This window comes from Cheilinus undulatus, linkage group 6 (assembly GCF_018320785.1).
Source record: "Cheilinus undulatus linkage group 6, ASM1832078v1, whole genome shotgun sequence".
Classification (NCBI taxonomy): Eukaryota; Metazoa; Chordata; class Actinopteri; order Labriformes; family Labridae; genus Cheilinus; species Cheilinus undulatus.
The window spans coordinates 24,522,678-24,544,669 of record NC_054870.1 but is presented as its reverse complement, the minus strand read 5'-3'; the positions used below and the strand labels follow the sequence as shown (position 1 = coordinate 24,544,669).

At 38.0% G+C, this 21,992-nt stretch overlaps 2 protein-coding genes and 1 long non-coding RNA gene across 5 annotated transcripts; 1 reads left to right on the top strand and 2 right to left on the bottom strand.

Moving 5' to 3' along the window:
* Positions 1 to 1,750: 1,750 nt before the first annotated feature.
* aftphb (aftiphilin b) lies at positions 1,751 to 13,977 on the bottom strand. Of its 2 annotated transcripts, none has more exons than XM_041788729.1 (10): positions 13,904 to 13,977; positions 11,215 to 12,704; positions 10,453 to 10,622; positions 9,860 to 9,986; positions 8,275 to 8,331; positions 7,289 to 7,408; positions 7,083 to 7,143; positions 2,777 to 2,872; positions 2,444 to 2,567; positions 1,751 to 2,297 (listed from the first exon to the last, which is right to left on the bottom strand). In XM_041788729.1, the coding sequence occupies exons 2-10, from the start codon at positions 12,667 to 12,669 to the stop codon at positions 2,156 to 2,158; spliced, it is 2,352 nt and encodes a 783-aa protein (XP_041644663.1). In that variant the 5' UTR covers positions 12,670 to 12,704; positions 13,904 to 13,977; the 3' UTR covers positions 1,751 to 2,155. The 2 variants fall into 2 exon arrangements, with proteins under 2 accessions (XP_041644663.1, XP_041644662.1); XM_041788728.1 differs by having other exon boundaries at positions 13,898 to 13,966.
* A 957-nt stretch (positions 13,978 to 14,934) lies between these two features.
* On the bottom strand, positions 14,935 to 17,149 carry LOC121511357 (zinc finger protein 239-like). The gene is made up of 2 exons (XM_041790006.1): positions 17,009 to 17,149; positions 14,935 to 16,627 (listed from the first exon to the last, which is right to left on the bottom strand). Exon 2 carries the CDS (start codon positions 16,573 to 16,575, stop codon positions 15,487 to 15,489), a length of 1,089 nt encoding a protein of 362 aa, XP_041645940.1. The 5' UTR covers positions 16,576 to 16,627; positions 17,009 to 17,149; the 3' UTR covers positions 14,935 to 15,486.
* Positions 17,150 to 17,345: 196 nt separating this feature from the next.
* LOC121510758 lies at positions 17,346 to 21,912 on the top strand. Of its 2 annotated transcripts, none has more exons than XR_005991987.1 (4): positions 17,346 to 17,410; positions 19,865 to 19,929; positions 20,337 to 20,466; positions 21,134 to 21,912. It is a non-coding gene; the product is annotated as an uncharacterized LOC121510758 (long non-coding RNA). The 2 variants fall into 2 exon arrangements; XR_005991986.1 differs by having other exon boundaries at positions 17,397 to 17,674.
* Positions 21,913 to 21,992: the final 80 nt, after the last annotated feature.

Genomic DNA, 21,992 nt, shown 5'->3' with positions numbered 1-21,992 from the left:
ACAAATGTCCAGAGGATAATCACTGACATCCTTGCAAGGAGGGTAATCCACAGAGGGTCACTGCTGATAGGGCAAGCTGTTTTCAGAGTGTTGTATCAAAGCATATTTAAAGTTGACTGAAAGGAAAAAGTGTGGTAAGAAAGGGTGCATAAACAACAGGGATGAGGACAGCCTTCAGAGGACTGTCAAATAAAGCCGATGAAAGAACTTAGGGGAACTTCACAGAGAGCTGACCGATGCTGGAGTTAGCGTATGAGCCACCATACACAGACCGGTTCAGGAAATGGGCTGCAAGTGCTGAGTTCTTAGTGTCGAGCCACACCTAAACCACAAACAACTTCATCAACTTCCCACCTGGGCCAGGGAGAAACTGAATTGGACAGTTGCTCAGTGGTCCAAATTCCTGTTTTCAGATGCTACTAAATTTTGCATTTCATTTGGAAAGAAAGGTCCCAGTCAGGATAAAGGTCAGAGAGGTACAGAATCCAAGGTGCTTGGAATCCAGTGTTTTCTGTTTCCACAGACAGTGATGGTTTGGGGTGCCATGTCATCTGCTGCTGTTGGTCCACTGTGCTTTATCAAGTCCAGAGTCAACGCTGTCAGCCGTCTACCACGAGATTTGAGAGCACGTCATGCTTCCACCTGCTGAAAAACTTGATGGAGATTCTGATTTCCCTTTCCAGCAGGACTTTGCACCTGCCCCCAGGGAAGCCAAAACTATGAGAACCTGTTTGCTGACCATGGTATTACTGTGCTTGATTGGCCAGCCAACTCACCTGGCCTGAACCCCGTAGAGAATCTCTGTGGTATTGTGAAGAAGAAGATAAGAGACACCAGACTCAACAAACCTGATGAGCTGAAGGCTACTTTTAGAGCAACTTGGACTTCATAACACCCCAGTGCCACAGACTGATTGGCTCCATGCTATGTTGTATTGATGCAAAATTTGTGCAAAAGGAGCTCCAACAAATTACTGAATGTATAAATTAGCAGCATTTTCTTGAAGGTCAACATTTAGGTATCATAAATCCTTTTTTTTTTGGGGGGGGGGTGTTTTGTGATATTCTAATATTTTGAGATAGTGGATTTTTGTGAGCTGTAAGCATTGATCATCAACATTAAAACAAAAAAGCTTCATATGTTTCACATTGTAAGGATGAATCTATAATATATGGAAGTTTCATTTCTGGAATTAAATCGCAGGGGAAAAAAAATGTTTTCATGATATTTTAATTTTTTTAAAATGCACCTGTAAAATGCACTTTTTAAATTTCACGTTATGATAAAAGCATATCTATGATATACAAAAGAATAAATGAGCAACTCTAAGCATAATTTGAACATTGAATATAAAAATACTTACGGGGTGAAAATTGGTGCATGATGACCTGCTCAGAATATAAGGGTGATTCCTCCTGCAAAGACACTTAAATTGAAAGCTTGATTTTAGCCTGGGGGTGTTTGTATCAATGCCACAAATGTCAAATTAAAGATCTGTGTTGAAGACTAGAGCTCATGACTGACCATTAACTGATCCGAAACATATTCAGGCAGTTTCACTAGCTGTATTTTCAAGGGTTACATTTCAGGTTCACAAACCTGAAATGTAACCCCCTTATTTTACTTGAGAAAAAAAACTATAATCAACAGCCAGAGATAAAAGTGTTTTATATTTAATGCATCTTCACAAGGCCACATTTTAAAGCATTCAAAAAGTCACATCTTTCATCCCTTGTATAGTGTTATTTAAGCTCATAATAATGTGTATATGTTTTATAAAAACAATAATGGTCAAACATAGCTCAAGGCTGGGAGTCTGCAGCCTTAAGATTATCTAATGTGTGTATTGGCCATTTAAACCAAAAAAATCTGCAGTAATATCAACAACATTTCTGCAATGGCCATAAAGATGTTTTAACATCAGAGTAAAAGTGCAAAACAATTTTGCAATTAGAGGACTGATGTACACTGGAGTGTATTTAAGCATTAAAAAGCTACAAAGAGCTAATTTTTAAAGCTGATCTTGACCAACAGGTGGAGTATTTTGACCATATAAGAAAGATCAATTATTTTTAGGTCCACAATGCCTTATTTTCACACCTGTGGAGTGTTCAAGTCCAGTTTCAATATCATTAAGTGCAAACATCACACATCACTATAAATTAGGGGGGCAGGACTCTTTGGGTACAAGGACAGCTGGGAACATGAGAACCCTAGCCCGCATGAAAGACAGGTTAGGCAGTCCAGAGATCACCCTACTGGCCTCCACACTCAGTTCTTTATCCTGCTGTGGTTTCCTAATAAAACAGACACACAAATGATTTCAAAGATTAAGATAGACAATGAGATGTTGAAATAATATTAAAGAATGAGATGGGATTCATTCTGTATAAAATGACATAAAACAATTAAATATGTACATTACATAGATGCAATGACTAACCTGATTGAAGTAGTTGTCTTCTCTGCAGTGGACATCAGACGATTCAAAGTGTCCTCCATGTGGCTACTGGTATTGCTGGTTTCCAGTTTGCTGATGGTCAGCTCATACAGCTCACGGTCAACTCCTTTTACACGAAGTATGTATGCCGAACAAATACAATATGTCATCAAAGAGAGAAACAATGAGGGAGAAAAGGGCTCACACAGCCACAACATGAGCTAAATTTAGCATCACTCTTTTTTTTATCACAGTGGCAGCCTTTTGGTTGTTTCCTAAAAACATAAACCTCATAGATGACACATCATTTACATTTCAGCAGATTCACATGCTGACCTGGAGGAGGGCTGTTGCTACGGATGTTGTCGCTGCTGTTGAAGGATGCACTCTCCTCCTCAGGACCAAAATAATCCAGGTTGAGAGCAGAGCAGTCTGTGCTAACAAGAGGAGACAGAGGCTGAGGATTGTTGTGGGCTGAGGAGGGACAGGGAGGCTTGATTTCTTATTTATAGAAGGAGAACAAGCATGTACTTAAAACACGTGATGTTTTCTCCTTTTACTGAGGAAGTGTGGAGATACAAATCTAGCAAAACTCTGGAAAGAAATGCAAAGTTTTGTTATTCAACCTGTTTTTATCTGGATTCAATGTTCTTTAATACAGTACAATATTATATTGATTCTGTATCCAAAAAAGTGCCTATGGAAAAATACTACAAAGTCTTCCCCAAAGCTCACCCTATAAAAATATGGCAGCAGGCTGTTAAGTTGGAGGACTGGGATATGAAATGTCTTAAACATACTCCAATTTTTAATAATCAGCTTCTCTGCCTAGATTGCCGACCCATGTCATTTCTGTCTTGGTCTGACTGTAGTAACCGCTATAGACCGTCTAAGATCCTTTGAAGACCTCAGGAAAGAATATAACTTGACATCAGCCTCATTTTTCTTTTATTTGCAGCTAAGATCAGTTTTCCAAGCCAATGGGATCCCACTGAAAGCTGTGCTCCTTACTCACCCTTTCATTAATTGTATGTCCTACAAAATTAAAGGTGTGGATTTTATGTCAAATATGGATAAGAAACTTCAGGAAGGTACGTGTCCATCCATGGGTGTGACCAAGGTCTGGAATATGGACTTAAAGCAATCAAAGGAACCCATCAACTGGGAAAGAGTTTGGGAAAACGTAGCACTTTCATCTCAAAATGGCAACTATCAAATATTTCATTTTAAGTTTATTCATAGATTTTATTTAGCACCTAGAAAACGTTTCCAATTTCAACTTTGCCTCACATACATGTACATGTTATGTTGAACTGCCCAGATATAAAGCACTTTTGGTCTATTGTATCTCAAGTTTTATCCAATATTAGTGGAACAAATGTTCCAATCTTACCCAACGTGTTACTCCTGGATGATGATTCTGCATTAAGTTTGGACGAGCTGAAGCGAGGAAGAAATGTGTGTAATGATTTGTGTTAATATGTGATTTAGCCTTCATACTGAAAATAAAAACATTTGATCACAAAAACAAAGCCTGCCCTAAAACTGACTTGATTCAAAGCAGAGATAGTCTGCCTATTTGATGAAAGCTTTATATGACCTTTATGCACTATGTGTTATATTTTTAGACCATATATTTCTATTGTTTAGACCTTGTATGTACAGTTCATACTTCTTTACATGTCTGTGTATGTTTGAGCTGTGTACAGTGCATTACTCCCCAAGGCAAATCTCCCTTCAAGGACAATAATGTATATTTTATCTTATCTAAATGTCAGCTGTTCAGTATGTCCCGATATAGCACACATACCTCCAACTTTTGTGTATGTGTAAAAATGAAAATTGGTTACATTGGGTTTAATAAAGTCAGGGAAAATTTCAGTCATGCTTGATGTTACCCCGCACATAGACCAATGCTCCCAGTCTCTCTGACACATTTGGACTGACTGATTAAAAACTGAGCGAGGATCAGTACTTTGTATCACCAAAGGCCTGGGTATTGGAATTGGTACCAGGGCTGGAAATTCAGACTGGTGTCATTATTAGCCACTTTTATTTATTTATTCTATTCTATTTATTTTATTATATTCTGCTTATTTTGGCTCTATTGTTGCACTATATATACAAACTGTTATATTGATGTTTGTTGTTTGACTTCGATTCTATCTTTACTGATATTGCTCCACACATGGGAGATAAATACAATTTAAATTCTCTTTAAGTCCTCCACATATGGCAGAATTGACAATAAAGTTGACTATGATTAAAAAAAAAAAATCACACCAACATCCAGCAGGTGGCATAGCCATTTGGAGCCAAAACACTGCATTTCACCACAGAGAGAATTAATACAGCCTTAAAGAAGATGAAACCGAGGAGGAAAAGAACAAACCAGAAAGGATCAACCAACTTTAATAAGTATTTACAAGGATTTCAAACAAGCTCCTTATTGCAGTGCATTAAATCTGGATTAGAGTAGTATATCCGAAAAAATAAAAATCAACAAAATGTAGGTCCAGAGAAAGTTTCCCCATTTGAAAACAAAAATAAACTTTTCTTCAAAGAATTGCTGGCATAAAGGCACAACTCATTATGAAACACTGCACGCGCAGTTACACAGGTTTTGTACAAACCTGTTGATTAGTAATTAAATACTTAGAAGCTGATTTAGTTCATTTTTGTTTCAAACATCAGTGCTTTAGAAATTAACACTCCATTACCATATTAAGCATGCTCATATGCTATATGCCTCAGTGCACAAGGTTCATAAAGTAAGAGAGCATAAAAACGTAACGGCATCTGCTGTCCTCTTTCCTGCTCTGCCATCATCACATTTTCTGTTAAAGTCTTTGAAACCATGTCAAAGAGATGCATGAAAAGAACTCCCCAAATATATTTACCTAACCACAGAGGAAAACAATGTGAAAACAAATGTGAAAATGAAAAAAAAGCATTACATAATTTATGTCAGTAATATTTGAATGCTTTCATGGCTGATGGCGAGATGGAGAACTGAGAGAATAACACTAATTCTTTTCATTAGTTCCTACAGTAAATACTGTAAATGTGTTCAACTTTTTTTGCTGTGAACACCAAAATCAGAGACGCTGCCCTCTGCTGTGCACACTTTACTATTACAACTGTCTAAAGCTGCCAGGCTATGGTATTTTCTTCTTTGCTTCACTTAATATTGCTATTGAAAAAAAAAAGTTGATTTCGTCTTTATGAGAGGACCCTATTCATCTAGATGTCTTCTATGAAACTACAAGGTGTCCAATCTATTACCAACTGTCAGACTGCATGCTCCAAACAGAGCTACAAATCAACCAATAAGGAGTCAGGCCGTTCATGTAACCTTTATTAAAACAAAGATATATATTATTAACTGGTTAGTTAAATTTGGTCAGATATCTTTAAGAGCAATGTTTACAGTACATTGTTACACTTGCGTGTTTATCATAAGAAGAGACTGTTTTATACTTAAGGGTCAGATTTTACATTTAATAAAAACCTAATTACTGCTGTGCAAAAACTGATTTAAACACTACTTTACCATATGTGATTGTTGTTAAACACTTTTCCTGAGCAAAAGAGTGATTGATTTCTGTGTTGGTTTCTTACTAAATAAAATACTTATATGATTGATTTTTCTCTTAACATGTCTGTGGGAATAAGGAAAACCTGTACATGCCTATATGAATAAATACATTTCAGCCACAAAGAGGATATGACTGGGTTAGGTCACACTAAAACTGAACGATTCTGTTGGATTTTAAGGGCAAATCTTGCTTTTTAATAAAGTCATGCACTTTGCAAACATTAGACCAAGTATTAACACTGTATGTTTTGGACATCAACAGTGGCCACCAATAAATACAACTGAGTATTTCCTTTCAATAAACATATTCATTAAATCAACACAGAATTTATTATGGCTAAGTTCCTTAAGTTGTCATTCAACTGGGTGTTAGTGCTTTGCACATGTCATATGAATCTGCCATGAATTGTTAATTTCTTTTTTTAAATTTTTGTTTCTTTTCCTACCAAAACATCATTATCATTGATTTGCATAGTAGCATTATGCACATCTTTTTTTTTTAGTTGCCAGCTCATTAGTTTTCAGTTGGCTTTGACCATAACATCTTTACCACCTTAAAATGACAACAGTTTTTCCTTTAAACAAGTGGAAGTCGTAGATACTGACATAAAGAGGGAGCGGCAGGCAAAGCTGGCACACTACATTAGCTGGAGGAGGGAGAAAAGGAAGCCAGTTCTGTTTCCCCTGCTTTTGCTCAGATCAGCTGTGACTGCCAAGACATTTTTCTGTTTGGTTGCACACTTTGAGTCCAGGTTTGGGTCTGCTGAATGTTAGATCTCATTAAGTTTTCTTCTTTGGACCAATCATGATGTAGATGGGATTTGTGTTATTTATGAGAGGAAACTCATTTTTACCCAAGTAAATCAGGGGGAAACACAACAAAAATCAAAAGACACAACATGCCCTGAAGGAAATCAAGAGTCCAGAGGACCCAGAATAAACTCTCAAAGTTTTTGGCTTATCAGAAGAAGAAATGTAGAGGGACTGCTGATACTGAAGTCTATTTCCGGCCCCAGAAGTGAGGTGCTCGGCGAGGGGACGTACCGTCCTGAGAACTGGTAAGGCCACTGCGGCTCCAGTCCAGCTGGCTAGAGGGAAGAGCCTCCTACACAGACAGTAAGAAAAACACACAACTGTATGCTTGATTGTGGAACCAGTCAAAAACATATTGTTTCCCATGCAGAAGTCTCGTGTTATATTTTAGCAACAAGATACAGCTATAACTTGTCATACAGAATATACATATTTACCTGTAGTGAATCTGTTAAGGGTGCTGATGTGACCTGTGGCTCCAGAAATGCCTGTGACATGACCGCATGTCCTGGAGAATAGTCGGCTGGCGCAGAATCTTTGGTTGGCTCCAGCATTCCCTGATGAGTGAAATAAAAAATGGGAGGAACAATTAAAAACAAAACCTTTCGAGCATTATCCTTCAGTGGTAACCCAAAACAGTCTGGCTGCAGACGGTACATCTCAGAGGGCCATTCAAACAAACTGCTCATCTAAGATGCCGCATATTCCAGAAAGAAGTGCCATGATTTGCTAGTACAACATTTTTTTTAATTCAACTTTATTCGTAAACAAAGTCTGGCAATTACATACATGAAATAAACAAGCATTACTGACTAAGCAACTTTTTATAAATAAATCTGAGAAAAAGGTTAGAGGTCTAATACATGATTAAATTATGTACAGACCCATTTTAGAAGTAGTTATGTGAACAGTGGCTAGCTTTAGCTTTGTTAGCTTTAGCTAAAGCTAATATAACTATGCTAGCTAAGTAATTAACGTTATTACACAAGCCAATGTAGACAAGTTAGCTTTACAGTGTGAGCCTTAGCAAATGTAGCTAAAGATAATGCAGCTTTGTAGAGAACGTACCTAAATAGCTTACATAGCCACTTTGTGAGCTTACTGTTAACTACATTACCTTTAGCTATGCTATCTACATAAGTGTAGCTAAAGCTAACTATGTTAAGAACATACCCTGTTTATTTCCCTGTTTATTTAAAACTTTTTCTCGTGTACTTTGGTTCTGAAAGAGACGATATCTCAGATAAACAGTCTGTGAGAGTGGCCATTAGAGATGTACTGTCCGCAGCCAGACCCCTCTCATGGTAACAGCGACTGAAAAATGTAAACATTCACAGATACCCATCATCCTACACCATGACAGTTCTTCTTATTTCCAATAAAGCAAAATTAATTTACTTCACATATCTAACTGTTGGCTCACCAGGCTGGATGCAAAAGCAGGAACTGTCACTGGCTGCTTCTTCATACCAATGAATACCTTTGAAAAGGCACAGAAAAACAACAATAAAAAACAGACTTGTTAAAAGGTAACAAAAATGATTTAAAAAATGAGTGAGTCTTGATCTTAGCACTGTTTTGTTTTGTTGTCTTTTTAATGTTGTTATGAATGTAAATAAACCTTGAACATGAATAGAAAATACTTTTTGAAAATACGAAAGTAATATAAAGACAGCATTACTGGAGCAGTCTAGGCGTATTGTATGTAATGTGCTATTTGCTCTTTTACATGTATACTCTGTATGATAGATTATGATAGATGTTATTTATTCCTTGCATTTTTCTAGACTGTCATAAATTTGAAGACAATGTATTTACTTTAACCTGTGGGCGCCATGTTCACCCCCATTTGTGTATAGCCAAATAAACATCACAACAATTAATTCAATTAAATAATAAAATTTATGCACAACCAACATTGTTTTATGGCTTATGCACCTTATTTCTAGCCCTGGTGATACTTAACATGAAATTTTGGCGTAATTTCTGATCCTTTCTGTCTAAACGGGACTTATCATAAAACAAGATGCTTAACAGGATTATAAGAGCGGCTATGAGATTAAAATAGATAAAATTCATTTGTCACACCTCAAATGGGATAATATTAATAGTAATAATAGTATTTTTTTCTCTGCCCTCTACTAGATGGGACATTACCTCAGATAACCTCTAGACAAGCACATTTAGCAAACTTTATTAGTTTTGTATCACTAAAGTAATAGTCGATGGCGTTTTGTTAAAGAAGTTGGGACACCACCCGCAGATAAGATAAGATGTAAAGCCCAGTCAGAGCTTTAATATTTCTCTGTGCAATTAGTGGGGTTGCTGAAATAATTATTTCATTATTTCACCAACTAATCCCTCTTAAAATGTGGGGATTATATTGATTATTACTATGCACGACTCAAATTGTCAACCCTTCAGTTTGGTTAATCTCAAATTCTGTATGAAGGATTAATGATAAATGGATACTGAAAGAATCACATTCCTGATGCATTCAGACAGTGAAAAGCATGTTTAAAACACTGTTGTTGATGACAAATTTAACTTTGTCACGTTATCAGTACCAGGAACAGAGCAACAGGTACTGAGTGTTACAGAATATATCATTTATAACTTTCAGCTTATGATATTTCGCAAAATGTTTGATTTAATATAAATGAAGAAGTACTTACTACATTGAAGACTTATTCCTTTCAAATCAACCACCATTGATGCCAAATCACTTTTGTAAACATCTGGAAGAATCGCATGTTTGCTATTAACATTACTGTACTGGAAGTTCCACCCACATTCGTAGTCACAGAAGAACCCCAGGAATAAGGTGGATAAACTTGTGCAGTTTATCAAAAGGAATTAGAAATGTACTAATAGATGCACTGTGAGGAAAGCTGCCCTGATATAAGTTGCTTTGTCAGTATTAACCAGTCACTGGTAAAGATGCTGTTTTGATTTGAACTCCTAAAGGACGCATCTAAAAGATGTTTTTGAAGTTGAGTTAAACTTACAATGTTTCTTGTGTCCACATCAAGGCACCTGAGCAGAGCCCTGTTTGTGTGGGAACCTCCCCACTGAAACTTGAGACCAACTGCACTGTGGACATCCTGATATGGCCACCGTATGCCAAGCTGAATCCTGGGGAAACATGGGACATAACAAAGTCGATTTTTGATCTAATTTAGTTTTTTAATTTGATTAGGACACCATATTAACACAGAAGAGGCACAGGAAAATGCAAATTTAGAGCAACAGCTGAAAATCTGAAATGGTACAGATGGCAATGACTGCAGAGAAAACAATCTTTCTTTGTACTAACTTTCAGTGTAGATTCAGTCATCGAACTAAACACGGCTCCTTTCAACTACCCAGAACCCCACTGTTGTTGCATCTTCCTAGAAATGAGTCAATTCTACAATGTGCCTCCAGTTTTTTCTCTGCAAATCTCTTTTAGCTATCATGAATTTAGAGGGCCAAATCAACAAGGCTTGTTGGGCTTTATATAGCACAATACACTGTACTAAACTGGGTTATAAAACAGGTTTTTGTCAACATTTCCACTAATAGCATCCCCACCATTTCTGCAGTAGGAAGCCATCCTCACCACTGAGATGTTGGACAGAGTTTTGCAGTATCCTCCTCCTCGTTCACAGGGGGTTGCCATTTATGGAGCTGAGCAGCAAGGCTAAGCACCTCGTCATCTTCTACAGCTGGGACCTCCACCTCTGGAAAACTGGTAAGGAAAAGCTGCTGGACACGGCCGGACAGTAATGTCTAACAAGAGAAAAAGACAGTAATAAATGAAGTTCTTACAGGCCTTTACTATTATGATTGCATTGCCTTTAAATGTGTTAGGAAATTATGTCTGTTGTGCAAAAGACGTAAATGAAAACCTAATCAGAAAAAATATAAAGCAAAAACAACAAACTCAGGGCCACCATGCAACAGAGTTTTAAACACAATAATGGCATTGGTTTAATACAAAGTTTATCAATCAATTTAGTGCAATTTTCATTGATTTTTGTGACTTTCAACCATTTTTTAGGCATTTAATCCCTTTTCACAGCCTTTTCCACCCATTATTGCCACTATTAACATATTTTTGGCACTTTTGACATATTCCTCCTAACATCATGTTTATTATTATTCTGAGTACGGTATGTGCAGTGTTCACGAGTACAAGTACTTAGGTTTGGTATTAGCACCATTACCTGAAACATTTATCTGTATCTTTGCATCCCTGTTAAAAACTGAGGACTGTTGTCATTTCTTACAACTTTGCACCAGACAGCTTCTGGCCAAATAAAATTAATATTCTCTATGAGCCGGGATTGTCTAATAAACAACCCCAACGGTAGTCCCTCACCTGATAGCTGTTCCTCTTGGTTTCCACACACTGTCCCTCCCTGTCCTGCTCTTCCTCTGTGTCCCAATCCCTCTTCAGGCTACTGACTTGCTCTTGGGACTGAGTCCAAGTTTTACACTCCTCTTGAGCTCCCAGGTCTTTAAAGTCTGCCCACGACTCCTCCCAACTCTCCCGTGTGGGTGCTGAGCAGAAATCTGCAAAGCTGTCACTGGGTGGGAGGTTTCCCAGAAGCTGCACCCCTGCATCAGCTGTTTGGACATGTCCTTGTTTCCTGTGGGGCGCAAACCCGCTGTCTTTAAAGTCTGCAAATTTGTCTTCTGTGTGTGATTCAGATTGTGAGGTAGCAGAAGTTTCCTGAGGGGCAGATTGGTCTAAATATTGAGAACCCTTTCCTGTGTTAGGATCCATGGGATTAGCAGTGTTGTTACTGAGAGAGTCTAACTGAAAGTTTTCCAGTTCCTCCTCATCATCAGTCTGGTCCCAGTCAGTCTGATCATCTGGTGAACCAAGAGATGAAACATTTGGCTCCAAGTCAGCAGAGGGACACTCGAATGAAAAATCATCACAGAAGGACGCGTCTGAAACAGACCCACACATGCTGAATGTTTGGGAGAGAATGGAAAAACTCTTTTCTTGATCTTCTCTGCCTTCATCTGGCTCTCCATCCTCCTGCATCCCAGTGGTTGATAAGTAATCTAAACTATCCCTAATGTCTTCAGGATGGCCTAAGTCCTTCTCTCCAGAATGAGGTGGTTCAGATGGAAAATCCAAAGCTGCTGCAGCAGCTTCCTGAGGCTGTTGTTGGTCCTGAGATGGTTGCATGAGTGCTGCATCTCTTTTCTCACAGTGCTTGATAGTGCAAACATTTTCTTTTGCCTTCAATTTGCAATAAGATCTGGGCTCTGATTCCATAATAATCTCCTGTTCTGGATCACAGATTTGTTTACCTAAACTGTTGGAAAAGGTTTTCTCTTCCATGCCGACTAAGGGAGTGAAGCCACAGCACCAGGGATTTGCAGCCTGCTCTGTAAACACAGTAAAATCAGCAAACCCAGTTTCCTCACAGGGAGAGCTTGCATCCCCTGCAGAGACAGCTGAGTTAAAGTCTCTTTCAGAATACCCATTTGTGAGGTGCACATGTGATTCAGCATCACAACCCTGCTTTTCCACATCCATGCCAGACCCTGAAATCACAGTAGATGTGGGGGTATATTCGTCCACAGGATGATTAGAACTGCAGCTTGGTTGGTGGCTGGCTAGCTTTACTTCAGGCGAAGAATATCTGAGCCTTGGAGGTGGAGTAGTAGAATCATCAAAGCCAGAGGAAGCGCAGGATTCCCCTACAGAGAATTCTCTAAAGTCCCTAAACTTGTCCTCCTCTGATCCGGCCTCATCACCATCATCATCCAGTGGAGGAGGGGCGGAAGAGTACAGGGACAGGATGTGTGGCTCCATGAGTTCTCCTAGTTGGACCTGAAGGCCTCATGCACCTGAAGAAGAAAGAGAAGCATTAAAAACAACATCTCTTTGTATAAATAATGCCAGATGCTCAGCACAAGACTATTTGCCTTTTCAAGGAGCAATATAATGCAGAAAAGACAACAGAACATGAGATCCTTCCATTGGTTACCTGTTTGTTTTGGTTTAAGAGTCTTACTGATTACCCATAAGTAATATACGAGTGCTAGAAAACACTGCAACCTTTCTTTCTCTGATAACAGCTTAACTATAGTATGAGGATAGGGTGTCACTATCACAGAATAAACTTTAAAAAACTTAATACACATCAAAGAGTAACCCCCTGACAAATAAGTGGAAATAAACAGATATACGGTTGGATAAGTGTTGGTTCAGTACAAACACTATCGCTTTGTGTTTCCCCTCAAACTCTCAGCCTGTGTTAAGATAGAGGAAGCTGCATAGTTGTTCCGCAAATAAAATCTGAACTGTTAAATGCATAACACAATCTCATTCCTTTTACATATCATCTTTTTGTCTCTTTAAAATCATAAATCGTCTGACAGAGAAACAACCACCCTTCCTTCTAATACTGATCCTTGTGTGGAAAAAGTGTCCAGTCAGTAAACTGATACAGGAAACTTTATCCGCAGCTTTGTACTGTCCAGATAACAGTCCAGACTCAGTCCTGCGCCTACAGCTGCCACCTCACGGTCATAGATTAAAGTCTCTATTAAAACATTAACATAAAGAGAATGATAAAACTGGATTAAATCGATAGATTTATTTCTTTTTACATAAAAGATATTCTAACATTATTATAAGCCTTTGACAGTAGTCAAAACAAGCGCTGACGTCCTGCCATTTTCTGTCTTTTATTCTCAGACAGGTGTGTTTCCATGACATAACCAGCCGAATCCTGCGGGTTCCAAACAGTTGTCAACAAAATGTTGTCTTAGAATAAAAAGTAGACCATATATAACAAGCTACTAATAAATCATTAGGGTAATCGGTATGTTTACGGCAAGATGCGAATTTCACAGCTCGAGTCTCACCCCGCTACCTTGTTACAGTGACTGATTAGCTTACATGACCAACGGTTAGCTCGGGCAGCCTGTGCCTAGCTTAACTTAATGCTAGCTACCATTCAAAACAAACCACAGACCGGCGAGCTACATATATTCAAAAAGACATCTAGCGATAAATACAAAGAACCAGTTTTAACCTGCACCTCGTCGTCTCTTTACTTCTTGTCTGTCAGTGCACAAGCCTCGTTCTCCATCCTCTGTCATCATTCTCTTCGAGTACTGAATGGGACATGCGAAAAGGCAAGAGCTATCACTACGTACCGTTTTTTAACGTAACAAGAAGAGAATTTGGGAACGTTCATTTTGTAGTCAACAGAGCGCTTCTTCTTAATAGACGATCTTTGATGTTCAGCGAACGTTAATTTACAGTCAATGAATGAGTGTAATAGCAGCATCTAGTGGGGAGACCAGAAACCACAATGTAAGGGATTCTATTAAAAAAACATCCCAAATGTCGTTAAAGAATTTAATTCTTCTTCTATTTTTTAAGAGTGCTAACAATGTGGCAGCTCATTACTTGTTATATGGAAAGTAGGTATGTGGAGCTGTTACTTTAAAGCCAGCCTTCTTCATAAAGCACATAGCACTTCAAATTATTTCAACACCCACCACTGTTTACTTGGAGAACCTTGTGATTACTGTAATGTAGCTCTATTCTTTAGCCTATGTATTTGTCATTTGTTTAAGTATGTTAATGGATTTTAACGTGCGACATTGTTTATTGGATTGCCTTGTGTTTTAGTTTATACAAGCACAAGCATGGCAAAAATAGATCTGCATGTAAAAGACAACTGTACACTATTTTCTACTCATACTTATATGTTTCCTGTTTGGATGGCAAAGAGTAAAGCATAGAGAGAGGGTGTCCTTAAGTCTCTCAAAACTGGATAAATAAAAAGATCATGGATTCAGAATTATTCCAGATGATTTCAAGCCATTGTTAGAAATAATCACAATAAATTTATAGCTTTATCATGGATTCTTTGATTGTTAAAGATTTCTTACATCATGTCTACAAATATCACAAAGACTTTAATTGGACTAGTTGCTGTGCTTACGCTGCAAAGATGAAACATTTTTTGAGTGGACCTCAATGGAGATTCCTCCATCAATTGAATATTACACCAGCTTTAATGAAAGCAAGCAACACACAGTTTACACGTCAAGTAGAAACAAATGCTTTTCTGGTCACATGGCAGTAGTACTTAATGTGTTTAATGCACCTATTCAACTCTTGACCTCTTAATAAAACAGAACTACATGAAACAGAAGCTCCAAAACAAAAATTAAAGGATTAAAATTGTTAAGTGCAGAAAAATATTTTTCTATTGGGAATAAAAAGAAAAAAAATACCTTTAAAAGGCACTGATAGTTTAACTGGTATGGCTGCTTTAACCAACCTGTGTCGCATTTCAATCAAACATTTTCATAACATGTAAATGGAGTCCATACAGCACAGCTTTGGAAGAGTTTATTGATACCACTCCAAAAATTTAAAAAGAAATAAAAAAGGTTAAGGTGAAGCAGTGAAATCATCTAAACATTTGCCTTTGTCTGTACACACTGTTCAGTGCATTTTCTCATATAACTACATTTCAACAAAGACAAAAATATATTCCATTCATGACATATTGTGGCTGAAACACACCATTCCTAAAAACTGGAGTATTCTTTTATTAATTATCTTTTATAAACTATTTGTTATTAGAGATCCTCTGTTGTTCCCTTACTTGTCCATGGGTTTTTTCTCCTCTATCTCTGGTTCTTGTTTTTCACTAATGTATCGTTTCCATTGCTCATGAACCTCAAAGTGCACCTTCAGCTCTGAATTAGTGAAAAAGGTTTTTCCACACATTTCACAACGAAAAGACTTTTTTTTGCGTTTGTTTTGTGTACCTGTGCAGTATATCAGATGTGCTTGATGGGTAACACTTTGGCCACATTTTGTACAGAAGTATGGTTTCTCTCCAGTGTGCAGCCTCATGTGAACATTACGACTGGAGCTCTGAGTGAAGGTTTTGCCACAAACCTCACAGCGGAAAGGTTTCTCACCAGTGTGAACTCTGGAATGCTGTTCAAACTGGTACTTATATTGAAATTCTTTTTGGCATCCAAAGCATTTGAAGCGTTTCTCCACTTTCATATCCTCCTGTGTTGTCACATTTACTGGTGGGCTCTGGCAACTGTTATTCTGTTTTTTGCAGAATTTTAAATGTTTGCTTATGGCAAAACTTTTTCCACAGTTCTTACAAAAATATGGCTTCTCTCCAGTGTGCACCCTCATGTGAACGATTCGACTTGAGTTCTGCACAAACGTTCTGTCACAAAAATCACACTTGAATGGCTTTTCACCTGTGTGTATTCTTGTATGCACAACAAGGTTTGGCCTTGCATCAAACTCTTTGCTGCACTTCAGGCATTTAAAGGCTTTTTTCCCTTTGTGACTCTTTTCTACGTGTCTTATAAGAAAAGAGTCTTTCCTGAAATGTTTGCCACAAAAGCGGCATTTTTTTTCATCCCTTGAGGGCTGCTCCATGTCCACAATCACTTCAATGCTATGACTGTGAGGAGGGGAAGACGGTCCTTCAGTTTCAATCTGTTTTTTGTCCAATGTTTCTGTTACATTCACAGATACACTACTGGAAGAGGGGAACAGCTCACATCCACTGGTTGGTTCTGATTTGAGAAGTTTTACTTCAGCACAGTTTGAAGCATCAGCCTCCACATTTGGATTGATACAGTGATCCTCCTGTTCCTCTTTCACCTGTGGATGATCTTTCATCTCTGCGTCCTCCAGGATCTGTTCCTCCTTCATGGTACTTTGCTGTAATGTGTGAAGTTCGGTTCCTCAGAGGCCAGCTGGTTGTCTAAGTGACAGAGAGAACACATGCTATTCACTTTAAAATCTCCACGTACTATCTAGCCAAGAACAATGTCTTCAAGTTATATGAATCCACTGGCTTATAAAAATCAACACCAATTATTATTGATAATAACTTTTTCAGCTCCTCATATAAAGTTGTGAGATTCAAAAATGACACCATCCATTAGAAAATCTCCGTCCTGCATAATCAAGCACCTCTATGCATGTATTTCACACAAATCCTCCTTCTTTCTCAGTCCCTCACTCACTTTTAAGAATTTTCAACAAAATACACAGGAACTGTAGAAAACAAAGAACATAAGGACCTGTGGATGAGACTACATATAACTGAAAAATGTCATTATGCTGCTCTATTATTGTTTACCTGATATCTTCACTTTCAGCTCTGCGTTCTTCCCTCTTTAGCCGGTGCAGTCGTTTTTTTGGTGGGCAGTTTATTGCCTAAAGTCTCTTACAGAGAGTTCGTTGAGTTTTCACCGACATAACGAAGCCCTGTGAAATGCTGAACCTGAAAGACGAATACAAGATAACAGCCCGAGAATCTGGTTCCTGTTTATGGTCGTTAAGGCTCACCAGCGCCCCCTGCTGCAGAGGATGGCTCCATAAATTGACTATCGGTCCATTCAAACAAAAGGAAAAATATTTACAACCAATGCACGTTTTCACCGTCTGTTTGTGCATTTATGGATATGATGTTACTTCCGACTCGTTCTTGGATGTGCCCCGGAAGAAAAAAGGTTTAAAACCAAGGAGTAACTGTCGTTGAGTAGGTGTTTGTGTAGGGCTTCTTCAATTTTATGGGGTAGTTATTTGTTTCTGTCAAAAAACAAGAAACATACATCAAAACAAACAGTTATTTACTTTATGCTTTCGTCAAGTATACCGTCCGAAACAGCCGGTTAAAACACATGCCTACCTTGGTCTACCTAGACCGCGGCAAACACCCTGCCATGTTACATCTTTGGGTAAATCAGAGCAAAACGAGGCGGCGCATTTCAGTAGGCAGGAAGGCGCGAAAGGAGGTTTCCAGGTTCGAAAAAAAATTCTATTGTTTGTTTCATGGATTTTTCCACAAATGCGAATTTGGTGTCGGCTTAAAATGACAGAAAAAGCATATACAAAGTTGGTGCCGTAAATGTTGAGAGTGAAAGTTTAAACTTATATGTTAGGCACCAGTTGCAGTAAGAATAAGCATCAGAGCTCTGGCATCCTTTCCCTGTATGTAGGCCTATTAATTATTTAAACTGAAAAACTCCCTATTTTTATTGATGGTTGGCTGGATACTCATAGCATTGGGACTTTCTTTCAATTTATGTTGAAAGATTCAACACTAGGGTTTAATTATCAGAAACAGCAATAGTATATGACAGCACAGTGAACTTACGGCAGCTGTTGAGTAGCGGGACAGAAGCACTGCACAATACCTCTCCGTTTTCAATCTCAAATTTCTGCAACAAAAGTCACAATATTGCATGTCTATATAATGCATCAATTAACTGCTACTTTTTGATTCACTCAAAAAATGAATCACTCATGAAGGTGAAGCTACTGTTTAAAAGCAGGATTCAGTCTTTTTGTTGTACTTATTGGCAGATTTGTGAGGTACAAGCTTTAGTCAGACTCTTCAGTAATCTGGCAGATCATTTCTCAGCCTTTAATATAATGGTTTAATCACAACAAATTGCTCAGTTTTTATCATAAAACTCTAAAATCAGTCTGTCCTTGTATCCTTGCATTGTTTAGCCTCTGAGGCACTGCATACCATGCATTTTGTGGAAATCATGACACGCTGTTGAAGTTTTGCTAGAGGGGACTGATTTTGTTTAAAGTGAAAATGTTGAAGATTTTAAATTTGATTACACCAGTATAATTCCCTCTGGGGCTACCTTTTTCTACATTAATTTTAACATAAAAATTTTGCAAAAAATGCACAAGTTTGTGTGCCTGCACTTTGCTTCTGCTACCACTGCACAGTGTTTCCAAATGACCGATGAATCAAACCACCTCTTCTATGAAATCTGAGTTCACGTCGGTCTTTAAAGATGTGCAAGTCTAATGTCACAAATACAATATCTTTTGATTACTCTTTAAATGGAAATGTGGATCTACTATGGTAGCACACCAAGATAAGTTACTGCTTTTAATCTCTGGGTTTGTATGTATTTATTTACTTATTTCAAAGTAAAAGATCTACTCCTTTCCTTCAGAATTATGGGACTTTTATTGGAAAAATTAGAGATTCAGACATTGAGGTGTTCTGCTAATGCTTCAGCCTCACTTTAAAACGTCTGGTGTCACTTCACTATGCCACCAGATGTCACCATTAATCCTTAAAAAACACCTTTTAATCTCTTTCAGTACAAATGGAAAGAAATCCCCCCAATGCCTCATGAGGTTTAATTTGCTCACTGCTACTTTTAAGCTTTTTAATTATATTCAGTAAGGTGGTAATTTGTTAAATGATTTCCTAGTATCAGTAGGACCTCAGAAGGTCAGCATGTGTAAGGGTTGAGAGTCACACTCTCTTATCAGTTGTTCCACTTGGTTTATTTGAATGTACATGGTTTTGCCAGTTAACTGTATTTAAACTTACAACTGATATTTCTTTTGGACACAATTTCATAGTTGATGAACAACATAGGCCTATCTTATTTCCAGATTAAATGGCCTTTATGGCAAATGTCAGAGTACATTTGCACATTTAATTTTGTAAAATTAAAAATAAATGTAATTACATCATCAATCCCGTTTTCACACAGACTAAAACTTCTGTCAATTATTATTATTGCAGTTTAGACTGATTTTATTTTAGTTTTTTCCCCACACCCATCCAAGTTGTTTGGAGCAGTGGTTCTTATCTGGTGGGTAATGACCCAAAAGTGGGTCGTGAATGTGTGCCTGGAAAAAAATATGAGAGGGGTCTGGCTGCAGACTGCCACTCTCAGATAACCAATGTGATACACCACCTCTGTCAGGACAGGATTGACCTGAATCAACAGTAGGAAGTATTTATTTAGCTAATGCTAAATGTAGCTAATGTATCAACATAGCCAAATAAGCTAATGAGGCTAAAGCTAATGCTAACATTGACTATGTTGGCTGTTGGAGTGTGTTTTCATTACTTTTACTGTTAGCATTTAAGCCTAAGCTTACATACAGACGTCAGTATATTTTATTTTGCTGTATTGGAGTAAAAAGTAATATTTGTTTGTCTCGTCAGGCGAGGACACTGTTCGCTGCCCACATGCCGAGCTGACCAACCGCACTGAACCACTCACTGACAAGGTAAATAAATTTTGGTGACTTTTAAGTTTGTGTTGATTTTGTCCATTTTCTTCTCTCTGCTAATGGTAATGAAAATACAAGCATTCATGCTGGCAATGATCCTGTTATGTTACCCTGCTAATGGTAATGAAATTATGAGCATTCATGTTTGCTTCTGACCTTTTAATTTACCCTGCTGATGATAATGAAAACACAAGCATTCATGCTGGCAATGATCCTTATATTTCACTCTGATAATGGTAATTAAAGTATAAGCATTCATGCTGGCAATGGGCCTTTATTTGCTCTGCTTATGGTAATGTACTGCTAGCTTACACTATGGCCCGCCATTCAGTTCCTGTGCCACCTGGCCTTGTGCTGGTGTTCAGGCAGATGGATCCTCTGACCAGGACACTCTTATCTGGCAGGGGCTCTGTCGTCAGGCCACAACTCTTGTATGGCGAGGACACTCTTTGTCTGGTGAAGTCATTCTTGTTGGTCAGGACTTTATTGTCAAGCCTCAACCTTCTTGTATGGCAAGGAAAATCATCTGGCAAGGTCAGTCTCTTTGTCCAGTACTCTATTGTCTGTCGAGGATATTCTTGTCTGCCCATGACAGTCTTGCTTGTCCAGGGCACTCTTGTCAGACAGGGACACTCTTCCTTGCCCATATGCCGAGCCGACCAACCACACTGAACCATTCACTGTCAAAGTAAATTAATTCTGTTGACTTTTGAACTTTGTGTTGATTTTGTCCATTTTATTATCTCTGCGAAAAAAATTAAAGGTTGTGTTTAGTGCTAAAACTCTGCATGTACTCCTGCATAACTGATCAGGTCATATTATGCAGTTACCATTTTTAGTAATGGGTGTAAGCTTGTTTTCGTTGGATTAAGCATGTCAGCTTTGCAAAAGATAATGATCATTAATGCTCCGTTCGACGTTGTATCCTCCAACTAATACCGTACATTGTACAAGATGTTATAAAAGGGGGAAAAACATGCCCACTGAATTGTCTTAAAATGTACCTTTTGAACAAAAACTGATGAGTTGCAGATGTTGGGAAAATCGTGTTGTATAATTCCCTAATCATTATCTGTACTGAGTGGAAACTTTGCCATAAGAAATGCCTAAAAAGGAGGATGATGTAGAAAAATCATTTGCCTGCATGCACTCATTAGAAAAACATTGAATTCATTCATTTTCTCATGCATTTGTTTCTCAGTAAAATGATTCATTCAGGCTAACCTCCAACACCAGCCTCTGCCAAACACCAGCTGATGCGTCTGTCTGAAGCATCAGCCTTACTGAGCTGCTGACTCCACCTGCTACTTCTATCAGCAACCTTAAGCCACTGCATTGATCTGCAACTGTTACCAGAAGCTGTGCCCAATCTCTCCAACTGAAGCTTCTGCCAGCTACCTCAAGCACTACTCTGAAACTTGACACAAGCTTTATTACATTTTTTTCTCAATGCCATGACAATTCCAAGTTTACATTTTTTTAACCTGTATTGAATGTTTGTCTAAATACAAATGATGATAAAAATCAGAAATTTTGTGTTTTTTTTCCTGAAAGCTCTACATTATTCATAGTGGTCCTGTATCATGCACAATTATCTTAAACCTAATTTGCACAACTCAAAACAAATTCGCTATGGACAAAAAAAAAAAAAAAAGTGTATCAGTCAGTAATAGGGGATCCTTTTTTTTTTTTAAACTTTCTTGAGCTATACCAGTGGTTCTCAACTGGTAGGTTAGGACCCAAAAGTGGTTTGTGGAACCCTTTTAACTGTGTCCAAGGAAACAAAAATCAGCCCTATAAATAAGGTTTATATGAGGTGGCTGTAATGGCTGCAGAGTAATCATTTGGGGCAAATACGATCAAGGAAGTTAAATCCACCCAAAATGAATGAACTGCTACACTGTAACTCATCCCATCCAATTGAGAAGTATTTTCTCATAGACCAGAGCAAAAGACAAGGTTTTTGTGAAATTGTTTGCACATTTTTTTTAATTATCCTTCACCTTAGATTGACAAGACAGCTGAACAGAAATGGGGATGGATGGGTCATGTGCTGTAAC